This window comes from Pantherophis guttatus, chromosome 6 (assembly GCF_059756535.1).
Source record: "Pantherophis guttatus breed Tessera chromosome 6, ASM5975653v1, whole genome shotgun sequence".
Taxonomy (NCBI): domain Eukaryota; kingdom Metazoa; phylum Chordata; class Lepidosauria; order Squamata; family Colubridae; genus Pantherophis; species Pantherophis guttatus.
In genome coordinates this window covers 59,427,313-59,443,856 of record NC_142068.1, presented here as the reverse complement: position 1 = coordinate 59,443,856, position 16,544 = coordinate 59,427,313, and the positions used below count along the sequence as shown (strand labels likewise).

General features: G+C 36.1%; 1 protein-coding gene across 1 annotated transcript in view; it reads left to right on the top strand.

Moving 5' to 3' along the window:
- Nucleotides 1-11,602, top strand: part of CPXM2 (carboxypeptidase X, M14 family member 2) — a 102,616-nt gene extending 91,014 nt beyond the window's left edge. Inside the window, exons 12-14 of the mRNA XM_034436401.3 lie at nucleotides 715-854; nucleotides 5,302-5,401; nucleotides 8,291-11,602. Of these exons, the coding sequence (XP_034292292.2) occupies nucleotides 715-854; nucleotides 5,302-5,401; nucleotides 8,291-8,562 (512 nt within the window). The 3' untranslated portion in view covers nucleotides 8,563-11,602. The remainder of the gene's footprint in view (nucleotides 1-714; nucleotides 855-5,301; nucleotides 5,402-8,290) is intronic.
- The last annotated feature ends 4,942 nt before the right edge of the window (nucleotides 11,603-16,544 follow it).

Genomic DNA, 16,544 nt, shown 5'->3' with positions numbered 1-16,544 from the left:
TCATAGTCTAAGTTCTACATGTCTTGATCAGAGTGTTAGAAAAAGATTTATTACAAATATATGCATGATGGATAGCTAGCACTCAAAATACATTTTCTGTTGAAAGTGTTGATCCCTGGCTGGATTTCTGTTATGGCTATTTTAAATCTGAGAGCTTGAGAATTTCTTCTTTTTTAAATTTTTTGAATATTCTTCCTCTAATAATATCAGCTTAGTTAAAGAAACTTTTTTTTTTGCAGTACTTTTTTAACCAGAATATGATTTGTTGCATTCTCAACCATTAATCTGTAATATACTCTGGTTAAGAAAATACAGCTTTTGAACCTCTGAAGAATGTGTTAGTAAAAAAGAAGTCTGCAGTTTCCTAGATATGTTTTACATTAGATTTATGCATATTGGTTTTGAACTTGCTTCAGATTTGGCTCTGAATATGTCCTCATATCTATAACAGCAAGATATTTACATGCCAGATCATAGCCATATTTTTATGACCCTAATTTAATGTTCCACTATAAAAACATTAATGCTGATTTCATATTATGTGACTTCCTTTTAGTTAAGTTACTGATATATTTTAAAATACACATATTTTCTAGAAATACCAAGTCCATTTGTAACTATTAAGATAAATGCTTAATTTTTTTTAAAAAAATGACTCTTCTTAGAAGAAATGACAGTTTCTTTTTTTTTTTGTTCTCATCATTGCACTTATAGGCATAAATGACTTTAGCTATCTACATACAAATTGTTTTGAATTGTCTATATACGTTGGCTGTGATAAATACCCTCATGAAAGTGAATTACCAGAAGAATGGGAAAATAATCGGGAGTCACTTATTGTTTTCATGGAACAGGTAAGTACCGGTAGCAAAACAATGTGGCTGGTAAAGTTTGGATCTGTTTCCAATGCAATTCATAACAAGAATGTGTGAGATTTGTTTATCTCTGGGACCAGAAATATTTTAGTTTTTAAACAAGTAGACATTTTGGCCTCTGATGTGAATCAGCATGCTTCACCACTAGTCAGAAATACATAAATACATAAGAGGGAAAATTCTTCCAATAACCAGTTCTGCTGGATATCAGGGCTGTTGTTTTTTAAATGCCTTATTGTGCATTAAATAAAAAAAGTATTTGGATTTGGGCTATGGATAAACACTTCATGTTTTGAGTGATCAGTTATAGAGGGACAGTAGGAATTCAAAATAAGCTCTTTGTTCTCTTATTTTTTACCCTAGTAAGTATATGGGTAACCCATCTTAATAATAATGCACATTATCCAACCTACATAGAAATGTTGCCAAAGGGCTATTTTTTGTGGAAAATTTAAAATCCTGCAGGAAGCAAAATTTTAAACAAGCTTTTTTTCCCCCAGTTTGCTAATACAGCCACAGAAACCTTAGCAAAAAGCAATACACAGCTTGATTTTCTTGAACACTTCCCATAAACAACAACACAAAATCTACATTTTTCTGATTACTGGCTGAGGAATCTAACACATTGCACAATGGCTGTATTTGCATTTGATCAGATGTCAGCAATTTTCAACAAACTAAAGCCACATTGTCTTTAGCACACAGCTTGAAAACTATCATTAACAAATAAAAATGAAGACAACACACACATCACAATTCAACAAACAAAAACAACATAGAACCTGTCCCCATTTGCTCTTTTACCCAGGAATGTAAAAGATCGTTTCTGCACTTTATCATGACACAATAAAACTTTGATAAAGCCATCCTTCTGTTTTGGTTGCATGTCCTGCTTCATTTCATCCCCAGTTCATTAGGAAACCAATCAATCAATCAGAATAGAACTGGAAGGCACCTTGGAGGCCTTCTAGTCCAGGCCCCTGGTCAAGCAAGAGACCATATTTGAGACAAGGGGCTTTCCAGTCTCTTATTAAAAATCTCCAATGATGAAGCATCCACAACTTCTGAAAGCAAGCTATTCCATTGGTTAATTATCCCACTGTTATGAAGTTTCTCCTTAATTCCAGGTTACATTTCTCCTTTATTAGTTTCCATCCATTGTTTCTTGTCTTGCCTTTTGGTGCTTTGGAAAATAAGTGGACACCCTCTTCTTTGTGGCAGCCCCTCAAATACTGGAATACTGCTTTAGTTGGAATAGTGCCAGCTGAAGAAAGAAATTTATCTATGCGATAAACACATTTCCTTCTTTAGCTGGCACTATTCCATCATAGCTTCAAGGTGTATAAAATCTATCATAGCTTGTCCCTTTGGAGGCAACATCAGCTGGGCTACTGTGGGAATGATCAGAGTTGTCACTAGCCAATTTCCTCCACTGCCACTCCTCTCCCCTGCTATTCAGACTAGTTAGTGAGGAAAGACTCAGAGATATCAGTAGGAAGCAAACTAAAATGCTATGTGACTGCAGTCCCCATGGGCCCTCCCAGACTTTATGCCCATTGGTAAGGAACAGTGTAAACTGCAGCAAACTGTCACAATATAAAACCCTGCTGTTACAAATCCTCTATTTTCCCAATCTTTACAAGGGATTATTGCTGATTTTTTTTTTCATCAGCAATCACATTGCATTCCATGGCAACTAAGATTCTCAATTATCACTTTTTTGATTTGCTTGTTTTTAAGTTCACACTTCCCTGATGGCTCCATAAGCAATGACAAAATGAAGTCTCTTTTGAGCTGAGTCATCCTGGTGATTACGTGGATATCCGTGTAGTTTTCTTGGCGGCGATAGGATGTGATTCGCTCTTATGTGCTTCTGTTATTTTTTTCCCTTAGCTTCCAATCTAGCTTGCAGCTAGACCTTCATGATCTCCCATTTAAGTGTTAACTAGGTATAACTTAGTTTAGACTGAATGATTGAATCTGTTAGGTTCTGTCAGCGAATTGTAATAAAAAATGGTCTTAAAGTTTAGAGACTAAATGTGAGAAAGAGAAGAGATTGTTTATCTTAACCACAACTTGTTCTCTGCTGCTTGCTTATTCCTCATGTAATCCTTATGATTTTGGAGAGTTATCCATGTTCTTGTTTGTTTGGTGATGCTTTCCCAGAGAAATGTTAAATATACTTAGTTTGTATTGGCATGAATAAAAAATTTTACCCTTCAAAAGTAGTATCAAATTATTTTCTTCCCCGCTCTCATCGCCCCACCCTCAAAATGAAGCTATTTTAGTTCAGACAAAAAAGCTATTTTCTATAAGTAAGTCTAACCCATATCTTAAAGTGGGTTTAATAGCTTCTTATATCTCTGACCTTAGCAATATTTTTAAGATGATGGTTCAAAGCTGGTACGGAATATACAAATAACAATTTATCTGCTTATCTATATATATTTAAATCATTATTTTATAGTTCAATCTTTCATAATAAGTTGAACTAGAGAGGAAACTCAGGATCAAGTTCTATTAACTCAGTAACAAGTTATTTAATTGAAAATCATTACAGCAGACCTATAAATGTGAGGTTTAATGACTTACATTATATCGCTATTATGTTCCAAACATAATATAATGCAGGTCATTCTATTATTAATAAGAGTTTGAATGATATATTCAATATGGCTATGCAAATTCACAGATCAAGGCCACAAAATCTTTGAAACAGTGAATCAAATTTTGTGACTTTCAAGCATCTTGCAGCTTTTTTAAGTGTTTCCCAAATTCCATGTTGCTTCTTATTTCTGAGCTTATTATAGACTGCCCTCCAATTACTTGAACTGAACAGACTCTTTTGGTATTATTATTATTATTTATTTATTATTATTGCAGTATTATTCTGGTTGGTCGCATAGCCAGCCAGATATTTAGACTGGATCTGACAGTTTTGCTCACCTCATTGACTCCTTTCCAAGAACGTGGGATCGCAAATGGTTAATCTTTGATGGCATTATTATTATTGTGCTCTCTAGTCCTGTAGTTTTCATGGCAAGATTTTTTTAAAAAAATTACTATTGCATTCTTAATATTCTGAGACTGATAATATTCTGAGAGTATGACTGGCTCGAGGTCATCCAAGTGGCTTCATGCCTAAGACAACACTAGAACTCTCGGTCTCCTGATTTCTAGCCTGGTGCCTTAAGAACTACACCAGACCGGTTCTCTTTTAATATTTCAGGGGTCCCATTAAAATCAAGTCAAGATGGATTTGCAAAGATTGAATATGTGACCTTGATGGAAACCTGTGAAGTACATATATCCCATTCTTACAAATCCTCAGCATTATTGCCCCTGCTTTTCTACATATGTATTCTCTTTTTCTCTGTATCCATAGTTACGTCCTTTGCCTATATTTACATATGTTATTTTGCATCTCAGCTGCAACAGAGCACTATTTTGCCTAGGTCTGAAATACTTTAGCAGGGGCTGGACTAAATGACTTATGTGGTGTTGTGAATCTATTCTTATACCACTACAAACTTTTCTTGGTAATCCTAAATTTGTATTCCTTATTACAGTTTTGAATGAAGTCCTTTTTGGAGATTGTGCACAGAATCCTCAGTTGTAGCTACATATGTGAGTTTAGTGGTAAAAGGTACCTTCCTCCATACACATGCAGGCTGCATTCCATACCAGACCTTAAATTCCCCCTGCCCCAAAAACATACAAACTACTGAAAGTGCCCTTGTAAGAAAACATTCACAGCAAGCTGAATTGAACGGGAGTGAAGAGAGAGCAGGATCAATCAGGATCATGTAGCCCAGTAAATCAAATTGCTTCAATCCACCAACCAAATCTCAAAGATAGTATGGCTAGCATGCTAACCTAGCAGGAAGGAACAAATAATAACAAGTCAGGCATACAGGTTTGTCTAAAATATTCTAATATCACACTGTAATTCCTAAGATGGTTCATCCATTTGATATCTCAGTTTTTGTTTTTTTCCCCTCTAATATAGCCCTAATGTCAAATGTTCTGAAGCTGTTTATTCATTGGGACCTCCTAATCCTTGAGATGATGATGATGAAGAAGAAGAAGAGGAGGAGGAGGAGGAGGAGGAGAGGAGCAGTGGTGGGATTCAAGTAATTTAACAACCAGTTCTCTGCCCTAATGATTTCTTCCAACAACCAGTTTGCCAAACTGCTCAGAAAATTAACAACCAGTTCTCCCAAAGTGGTGAGAACTGGCTGAATCCCACCACTGGGGAGGAGGATATTTGTTATAACTGCCCATGCCAAAGATTCTTTTCCTTTTATGTAAAGATTAAAGTCTTTATCCCACAATGAAATATACAGCTTTGAAAAACAGTCATCAGCAGGTAACTCATTTTTGTATTGATGCTGATCCTCATTTGTCCCTATTGTTTCACCATCAGGTGCATCGTGGAATTAAAGGCATAGTCAGGGATCAACATGGGAAGGGAATTCCAAATGCCATTATTTCCATAGAAGGGGTGAACCATGATGTCCGCACAGGTAAATACACATTTTTGTTATAAAAAGAAAATGAAAAAAAGGACGACCAAAACAGCCAACACTGATTTACACAAACCTGTTTTATTAAGGGATCATTTAACTGATTGTGGCCAAGGCGCTAAAACAGACACTAGCCCAACTATTTGAACATCAAGCTAGTGGCATGCACAAACCTTTCAAGTTAAGTAGCCCTATTCTTGCCAGCCCAACAAGGTAGACCAATCTATTAAGCCAATGCCATATTGGTCAGGACAACTTTTATTGCAACAATTATAGCAACAGAATCTTGAATGTCTCTTTCCTCGCTTCATATGAGCTAGAAGATCCTTGTCAGAGATGTCTTCTCACTTTTTTTTTTCTTGGCCCAGACTCAAGTCCCTCTTATTTAATCATTGCCTTGATAGCAGCTGTTCCTCCTACCCTCAAGATAATTCCCTATGCTCTCAACCATATACAGAAAAATAAAACATAATTGGCTAATATACTGTTGCGATTTCTTTGCAATAGTCCATGCTATTGTACTCAACAATAAACAGGCATAGTGGTATATGTGGCAAAATTAATCACTGCATCCAGTGCTCCATTTGTATCTGATTTCTTGAGGAATAATATCTCCTGATGGAAATTCACTATACATGTCGTACTGAATATCACAGAAAATTACATGTTTAATATACACAATACGGTTTCTTTTTATATAGCAAAATTCACGATAGGTAAATGTTGCCTATGGAATCTGATTTTAATCTCACTGTCAAAATAATGCAATCTTCAGAAAAACATGTGTATATATGCCCATTTGTATTATTATCACATACAAGTTAATGCTCCATAATACCCAAATCCAAGGTAGACATTAGATTTGCATCAATATAAATTCTTGCATGTATTGTTTGTATCATAGGCCAATCATAGTTATTAGGCTAGAATTTAGCTGCCCATCATAAAATTGCTTAGTATAATAGATGAAGTTTTCAAAAAATGGTCTCAGTTTTTATTTTAAAACATTTGTGACATCTGAAAACTTAGTAATTCACCTCATTATAGTGGTCTATCAACTGACTTTTTTCAGGAAACAGAATGAGAAATACCACAACTGTATTCAATCTCATTTTCTCTCTTTCACACATACAGTTTGCAGACAAAATGTCAGGTTAGTTTTTCTGGTGTTGGAAAACTAGGAGCAGGATATTCTCTGCATAATTTATTGTCACTTTATATTAGCTCAATTATGCCAATGGGTTATTACTGTGAAGATATATTAAAGGAAAGCCCATGTAAGATGTCAGAGAACAGGCAGGATAAATATTCATCAAGAGAAAAAAAAACAGGATCATAGCTTGATCCTTGCAATTGATCTCAAGCTCTGTAACTGCTTTGTTTTAGTGCCTAGGATATCATCTATATATAATTTGTCATCCCAAAACCCTCTAGTCCAACAGATGGTTCCACTGGGAATGGCAAAGATAATAAAATTATATTGCTTCTGCCCAGATTAGGACATTTTTTCCTAGATGACTTGTCCCAGATGACTCACTGCGGACAACCTGCTGCAGAATAACTTGCTGTGAGAAAATTTGATGTGGAATAACTCAAGAGAAGGACAATGGGGACTAGTGACTCCATGTTCTGGCTCACCCCAGCCTCGAGGATTTCTAACCTAAGAAGGTTCAGACCCAAAGCAAGACAAGCCCCACTGCAATTCCCTTGTCCCTCTCTTGGGTTATCCTGAATTTAATTGTCCCATGGTGAGTTGGGTTGAGTGAATTGACTGTGGCAAGATAGATGGGGTAAATTGACCGGGGTGAATCAGCCATGGTGAGTTGTCTTAGACCTGTTTCTAACTATCATCTGAGTTGGTTTTTATTTTGCACAGGTGTCTTATCTTCCCTTTCCTTCATGAACAACAGACAAAAATGAACCAGGCAAATATGTAGCATGTGTCATTTCATTCACTATGCAGGAGATTGATTTAGGATTTTTCTAGACCAGGGGTCCCCAGCTCCAACCCCTGGTTCGTGGACCAGCACTGGGCCATGGCATGCCAGAAACTGGGCTGCGCAAACAAGCGAAGCCCCATCCATGGGATGCAGGCATCATGTGAAACTATGTCCCCTCCGATCTGCAAGAAAACCTCTGTCCGTGAAACTGGTCCCTGGTGCCCAAAAGATTGGGGGGGGGGCACCATTCTAGACACAAAATGTTTGACTGTCATCCTTTTTTTAAAAAAAAAAAAGATTAATCATTAAATCTGCCTTACTATTTAGATTTCTATTTAGATTTACTATCTAGATTTTTGTTGGGCTGTTACTTGGAACTCTACCATTTGACTTCCTATCACTGAAATTGAAATATCCTTGGCAGTAAAGGGTATACAACAGTTTTAACATTAGGAATTTAATTATATATTTCTGTTTAGCTCAATCTAGGCTCAGATTAGTTTAGCAAGAAGAAACAGAAGGAAAAAAATCATAATATTGCAATGTGGAGACCAATGCCCCAAACCCTTCACGTTGTCAGATAGATGGATTATTATAAAGGCATCCAAATCCCACTGTTACTTGTGGCATACAAAATGATTTCTAAAAGCCTCTCATATATTCTCACTAATTGTAGAACAGAGAATATGAAATATATAGTTTAATAAAATTAACTCAATATATATGATTGCGCTGCACATTAAATGGTTGGTGAAATATTTCCAGGATTAAAAGCAATTAAGCCTGACAAATAATTAATTCCTATATCAATCCTTAGTAGCAATCCTAGAGCGATAATCAAATATTTAAGCAAAAGTAAGGCTTTAGGGTAAAAACAAAAACAAAAAACCAGATGGTACTGAATGAAAAATGTATTTCAATATTTTATTATTCTTTGATTCCTCCTCAGCAAACAATGGAGATTATTGGCGGCTTCTAAATCCAGGAGAATATGTGGTCAGCGTAAAAGCCGAGGGCTACACTACGTCCATGAAAAATTGTGCCGTAGGATATGACATGGGTGCAACCCAGTGTGATTTCACCATCAGCAAAACCAATTTGGCCCGAATCAAAGAGATCATGGAGAAATTTGGAAAGCAGCCAATGAGCCTCTCACTTCGCAGGCTCAGACAGCGAGCAAGGCAGAGACGCCAGCAATATAGATTGCTTTCTGCAATGTAACAAATATTCTATCAAAATTCTACCCTTAAACTGAAACCCACTTTTGTAGTAGAATATATATATATTTATATGGGTAAATATTTTTAACATGCCGTTTATATTCATGTTGCTTTTAAGAATTGTACCTTGAAGAATATTTTTGAATTCACAGTTCAATGTTTAGATTTGTAAATTCTTGTGAAATTATTGGAATTAAGAGGTTGTCCTCTAGAAAGATACTACAAAGTGATGAGTATATATATAGTATCTCTAATCCAAATGGAAAATATATATCACCAAGACCTGGAAAGCAATCCAGACTAATAAACTAAAGGATAATTGGCTTACTATGATTTTTTTTAAAAAAAAGATATTATGCAATGATTGTCTAACTTGTTATATTCTTATGAAGATTAAAATTACATTCAATTTACATTCAATTACAAAAACAATGAAATCACTGCAAGTAGGATATTGATAGTGGACATGCAACATGCTTGAGTTATATCATTAATTAGCTCTATTACTTTACTAATCTTATGATAGTGCACTAAATGCTCTGAATTATTACAGTTTATTTAAGTAAAGCAATGAATAGCAATCATTGTGTATTTCCTACTTTGTTAGAATGTTTTTTTGTGCTGTAATTACCCATTTTGTTTTTCAGTAAATGAAACTTTTATAATTGGCTAAATCCAATACAGCAGTCATTTTGTAAATACTGTTTGCAAATATGTAGCAACCATTCTATGTAAGGAAAAAATAATCTTCAGATCTGCTAGCATCTCAGTCATTTAATGTGTTGTTTCCTGTATATACAGTAAGCCCTTTGTGGTCAGTTTGTTATTAGTAGTAGCTTTCCAAGGTATTAAGCTGGGAACTTTCTCATCATCTACCGTTTTCTTATCTTTTTAATTCAAGATCTCAGTTATTGAACCAGAGTGTTTTTTCTAGGTGTTCCATTAAAACCACACGAAAGTGGTGACATTTTCATGTGGTACATATAGCTAAGTGTTGGAAGAAAAAATGACCCCTTTCTATTCTGAGAAGGAACCTATCACATTCATGTATTCAATATAGCTAGCAGTGGACTGAAGTTGGCTTGATCAAATAAGATGTTTATCATTTGAAAATGATAACATCAGAGACTGAGTCTGTTCTGAAAATGAACTAGCACAGGTTCTACTATAGACAATTTCAAATCAACTGACAAAAACGGTATACTTCAGCTTAATTATACATTCAGCCATGTGAGGCTTAAATTAGAATATGCAGAAGGTGATCTATACACATAGGTCTACTGTTTTTGGTCATCAGAGCAAGAATGCAATACTATATGAGAAGGACAAAAGTTAATTACCTCTGTAATTGACAATAGTAGAGTTAAGACCCGCGGTGGCACAGTGGTTAGAATGCAGTACTGCAGGCTACATCTGCTGCCTGCTGGCTGCCTGCAATTTGGCAGATTGAATCTCACGAGGCTCAAGGTTGACTCAGCCTTCCATCCTTCCTAGGTGGGTAAAATGAGGACCTAGATTGTTGGGGGCAATAGGCTGACTCTGTAAACCGCTTAGACAGGGCTGTAAAGCACTGTGAAGTGGTATATAAGTCTAAATGCTATTACTATAGTGCTATTAAAAGTATTCCTTCACATGATTGTAGATTCCTCATTCTTTGAAAAGCAGTTGTTCACAACACCATAGTTTAATATTTAAATCAGTTTCTCCTCCATAATTAATATTTTCTGGTTTTAAAAAGCAAGGGAACCTAAAAAAATTCTTGGCCAGCTCATTAAGAAATATCAACTACCACTTTTCAGCAAGGAAGTGATGGATAAGTAGGTCTAGTTTTGACACAAAATATTTTCTACAGCATATAGCACACCCTTATTGGTTCCCGCACTGGTCAGTGCATCTTATTTCCCTAAATTGCTCTACTCAGTCTCTGCCTGTAACATTCCTACAGTTTATATTATGATAATGTATGAGCCCTACAAAGACAGACAGATAACAGTTGGACAGAAATAGGACAGATATGAATTTATGCATAAATGCTTTCACATACGGTGTCTGCTTTATGGAATTTCTAGATAGGAAACTACTTAAAATATGCCCATTCAATATAGTTAAAATAGTAACCAAATCCTTGGCTGAATCATTGTAAACAAACATTCTTGGCATCATATAATTTCTTGTATTCAAATATCTTTGCAAAAGGTTAGAATGTAGAATTAAATTGCTTTGTTTTCCTTCGACATGTCAAGAGAGATTCTAAACAATAAAACTGTGCCTGAAGGCACCGAATCCATTATGTTTAATGCAATCGTGCAGCAGTGCAGATATGAGTCAAGAATCCTATGTGTCCGAAGACTTGTTCTCATTCAGGCAGGCTTTATTACCTGAATTCACTATCATTTGTCAGAATTGGTTACTAGTGGATTGCTGCCTTGTTCTGAAGACATTTATTTAGTGTGGTATGTGAACTTAGATTTTTGTATAGACTACTTAAATCATTTCTACTCATTCCTCTAACTCCCTTATCAGGTGTTTATCAGATTTTATCATGAGGTGTACTCATTTAATGGCTCAGTGTTTTTATCAGCTCATCTAATGAATTTGTCAACCTTCTTGCTTAAGGAGATGGATATGCATTATGAAAATTTATATAAGATGCAAAAAATACTTACCTTTCTAATTTCAGTAATCTCCACTAGCTTACTTCTGTAGGTCAAAACAACTAAGATATCTCACATTTGCCCTTAAATCAATTTTAACTTTCTGTCCAACTTCCCTTTACTGAAGAATTCATCTGATGTTTTCCATGTTGCCTAAAAATAGTGTGTGGAGATAAGAATGTTATTTTTATCCAAGTCCAAACAACATATTATTTTCACATCCCATCAACTAGAAGGTATATGTAATGTATTGTTATATGCTGGACATGAGTCATCTATATTATCTTATATCTTTTGGGCTCTGTATATTAATCCCTGGTTTGTAATTAGTTGTCTGGATAAGATATAAGAGTTAACATTACCAATAAATGAAAAGAAGACAAGAAATTTACAAGCCTTCAGATGTGATTATTATTTCAGATGTTATGGTCTATTTAAGTTGCTATATTGCATTAAATACTTCAATATACTAACCATCATACAAATGCTTAGATGTTAAATATTTGAGTACATTATGTTCATTTTTAAAATTATTTTTTTAAGTATCAATATTTGTAATATATTGTATGAGACTATATATTTCAGCGTCAACATTTTCTACACAGATTTAATGAAAAACAGAAAAATTTCTATTAAGAAATATACATGTGGATTCAAATACACGTGGATCCCAAAGTGAAATCTGCTGAAAGTAATGATAATTCCTTTAAATTACACATATTTAGGATTATAAATGAATAGTTAGCAGTAACAGTAAAAGTGTTAGCAGTAAAAGTGCCTTGTGTGGCACTTTTGAATAAAAAATGATTATTTTGATTATTAAGTCCAATCCAAGGGTGAAATGCTCCCGGTTCGGACCGGATTGCCCAATCCGGTAGCGATGGCAGGTGGTGGTTCAGAGAACCAGTAGCAAAAATCCCTGCACACCCCTCCCCATGCCCAGCTGAGCCGTACAATCATCAGAGGCTTTTTTTTTAACTTTTAAAAACATTTTTCCTACAAACTCTTCCGCTGAAAAAATGCTTTTAAAAGTTTTTTTAAAAAAAGCATCTGATGATCGCGTGGCTCAGCTGGGATCATCAGAGGCTTTTCAAAGCATTTTTTCCTGCAACCTCTTTAGCTGAAGAGGTGGTTAAAAAAAGCTTTGAAAAGCCTCTGACGATCCTAGCTGTGTTGCCTGATTGGCAGAGGCTTTTAAAAGCATTTTTTTCTGCAAGCTCTTTGACCGAAGAGGTTGTAGAAAAAATGCTTTGAAATGTTAAAAAAAAAAAAAAAGTTGGCCACGCCCACCCAGTCACATTACACCCACCCCCACCAAGCCATGCCCACAGAACTGGTAGTAACAAATTTTACATTTCACCCCTGGTCCAATCCTTATATAAGTATCTTAAATACCTGGAAATCTAGACTATCATAGAAAAGAAGCATTGCTGAAGTAATGTTTTGAGGAGAACTACTTTAAAATATGATTGAGATTAAAAAAGGCGCAGCTATCTTTTTTCAGTTGAGATATAATGTGATAATATTATTACATTATAGTATAGCTTATAAAATCACATTATAATGTGATAATACTATCACATTATAGTATAGGTCCGTGATGGCGAACCTTTGGCACATGTGGCCGAAGTGGCATGTGGAGCCATGTTGCCTGGCATGCGCAGCGTCACCCGTTCCTCTTCTGGGTTTCTGGTGCGCATGCAACAATCAGTTGGCCTTTTTGCATGAGGCAGTGCCAGAAAGTAGACAATCCTCTCGCAGTCTTCCATTTTCCTGCATGAGCAGGCATGCCAGCCAGCTGATCATCGCGTAAGCATGCGTGCCAGAAAACTGGAAGTTCATTTTCGGGCGTGTGCATGCACCCTGGCGGCTTCTCTTCCAGGTTGCAGCCCAGACGCATGCAGGCTGTCTTTTTGGCACTCGGTGCTGAAAAGGTTCGCCATCACTGGTATAGCTTGTCTTTTAGCCTAAACAAGACCCTGAACATTAAACCACATTGAAAACAAAATGATTCATATCTCATGAAGTGAAATCAAACCATTTTGTTTTGTTTCTTTGTTCACTCATTTCTTGCTCTTTGTGGACTAGTGGATTTAATTTCACCAGGGATTTCACCATCTTGTCTCCTGCCAGCTTCACTCTTTTATCGCCTTCCATTTTCCAAGCTTTACAGTATTTTCCAATGATTATGTATATACTATTTTTTATATTCCAATAAGAAATCTGGTTTTATTTCACCTTCTATTCAGTTCTTTGCCCTACTCATGGAGTCCTAGTTATTGTCAACGATTTTCTCCAACATGAATTTTTGAGCTTGGGAAGAAAAAGTTTGTTATTGTTTTGACTTCTCCATCAATTTGCCATAAATTATTAGGTTGTATGTGTCTGTGTGTCTCTGTGTGTGTGCCTGTGCATGTGTGTATACACGTGTGCATATTTTAATATTGGGCACCTAATGGCTTTTACAATCTTTTGTATCTCAGACAAAACAACCCTTAAATTTTAGTTTATTTAGTTTAGTTTATTTGATTTGTACACCGCCCTACTCCCGAAGGACTCAGGGTGGTGAACAGCCAAACAATAAAATACATAGATACAAAAAATTTAAAAACCAGATAAAATCAAATTAAATCATTTTGGCCCAGACAGATTAAAACACCCCAATAATTTAAAAACAGATTAAAATTTACATATTTAAAAAAGGGAAGAGATTAGGCCAAGCCCGCCTGATGGAATAAAAAGGTCTTCACAGCGCGGCGGAAGGTGCGCAGATCTGGGATCCTCCGTATCTCTGGGGGGAGCTCATTCCAGACGGTAGGTGCCCCCACAGAGAAGGCTCTCCCCCTAGGGGTCGCCAGCCGACACTGTTTGGCTGACGGCACCCGGAGGAGTCCCTCTCTATGAGAGCGTACTGGCCGGTGGGAGGCTATTGGTGGTAGTAGGCGGTCCCGTAGATAACCAGGTCCTAAGCCATGGAGCGCTTTAAAGGTGGTAACCAAAACCTTGAAGCGCACCTGGAAGACCACCGGGAGCCAGTGCAGCTCGCGCAGGAGAGGTGTTACATGGGAGCGCCATGTCGCTCCCATTACCACCCGCGCGGCCGCACTCTGCGCCAGTTGGAGCCTCTGGGTGCTCCTCAAGGGGAGCCCCATGTAGAGAGCATTGCAATAGTCCAGGCGGGAGGTGACGAGGGCATGAGTGACCATGCTTTTCCTTGCTTACATTTGCCATATTGGTATCATGAGTGTATTTGATATTTTTAAACAGAAACATGTTTGCTCACTGTGAAAATTCTCATCAGTGCACGATATAATTAAAAAGAATTAGCAACATCCTAGAATATTAAATGGATACTTTTAAAAAGTTGTTTTTTATAAAAGCCTCTTTCGAAAATAAATTTTAGGGATTTCTTTTTTCATAGAATAAAATTTAATCAGGGACAAAACTGCTGATTATAATACGAGCACCATTTTCTTAAAAGACATAATGATTGAACATCAAATAAAAGTAGATGTTATTTATTCTACTACCCCACTGGGAAAAAATAAACCTCTATCACCAAACAAGCAAAGAATTCAAGGAAAAAAATAAAATATGGCATGTAATATAACAAACACAATAACGAATGGGGAGAAATAAATTGCATATGAGTATGTCCTTGATGTTACTAATCATTGCTATTATTGAAACAATTAGTGGCATTTTGGTCATTAAAATTTAACAATATATACATTTCTATATATTAGAGTCTCAGTACAACATCTGTTTATTCATATTTACTGTGGCATGCAGAAGCATTCTTTCACAGAAAGAAGAGAGATATATTATTAATGATAGCTGAAAATAGTTTTGAAAATACAATGATGCCATATGCTTTATACTAGATTATTAAGCATTTTAGATCTGGGTTATTAATTATAGCAACTCACTTGGAGGTCTGTAATTTAAAACAAAGCTTGAGTGTATTATTTTATGATGCTTAAGCAGAAATTCAGCAAAAGCGGCCTCATAAAACTGAGTTTCAATATTCACTTTAGAGGATTGCTCCATTTTATTGGTTTGCTATATATACCATTTTGCTAGTCCCCTTTTATTCTGTCCAATATTATGAGATTTTAATAAATGTATTAACTGGGCATACATTTTACCAAAGTAGAAGGAAAGAGCTCCCCTCTGAAGAAGATGGGCAGTTTAAAAATGGGGAAAAAAACATTTTATATGACAGTTTGGCTTATTATGTTCATGATATTTTCTGTAAAGTAGCCAATGAGCTGCCGTGGGAAGCCTGTAATAAATCAAACTTCTAGGCTGAATGGATAGGCATTCAGCTGACAAATCATGAAAAAGTATACTACTAAAAGGGAGCAAAGAAATGTAGCCCAAAGATCATTTGAAGGTAAGTGGGGGATTAACAGAGAGTTACAAGTCCAGAAACAATTACTGTACCTGTCCATTCTGGCATCAGGCTGGGTACTGCAGAAAATACCATTTTGGTCAGTCTGTTAGCTGACTTCTTGTAGCTTAATACTTTTGATCCTGCTTGATCTTTCAATGCTCTCAATATTGTCTAGCACTTTATTCTCTTCAATCCACTGGGTGAGTTTTGGGATTGGAGGCTCCTGTTATAATAGTTCCACTCCCAGGAGCAAGGAAACTCAGAGAATGGTTATTTTGTTGGCGGATATCAGTGTCAGAACTGATTCAAAAGCGCTTTGGACCTTAACTGAAAAGAAGCACATTTCTCTACTATTCACTAGTGCAGATTGACTGTTTTTTCCGTCAGGAATTAACTTGTAACTTTCACTTTTTAAAACTTTATCTACTTTATATTCCTTACCTTACTTTGTTCAGGAGTGCTCCTGGTTTTTTTTTTCTTCTCCTTCTGTTTAGAAGTTTAGAATAACAGAGTTGGAAGGGACCTTGGAGGTCTTCTAGTCCAACCCCCTGCTTAGGCAGGAAACCCTACACCACTTCAGACAAATGGTTATCTAATCTCTTCTTAAAAACTTCCAGTGTTGGAGCATTCACAGCTTCTGGAGGCAAGTTGTTCCACTGATTAATTGTTCTAACTGTCAGGAAATTTCTCCTTAGTTCTAAGTTGCTTTTCTCCTTGATTAGTTTCCACCCATTGCTTCTTATTCTACTCTCAGATGCTTTGGAGAATAGTTTGACTGATTCATACTGCTTTCTTTTCTTCCTGGTAATCTTTCCATATGGTTAACAAATGTATGTGTGGTTGGAATATTGGATCATTGTGTCAGCTTTTGTACACCTATTGACTGTATATCTGCAATGAATCTAAATGTGCCATCATCACTGAGATAATAAA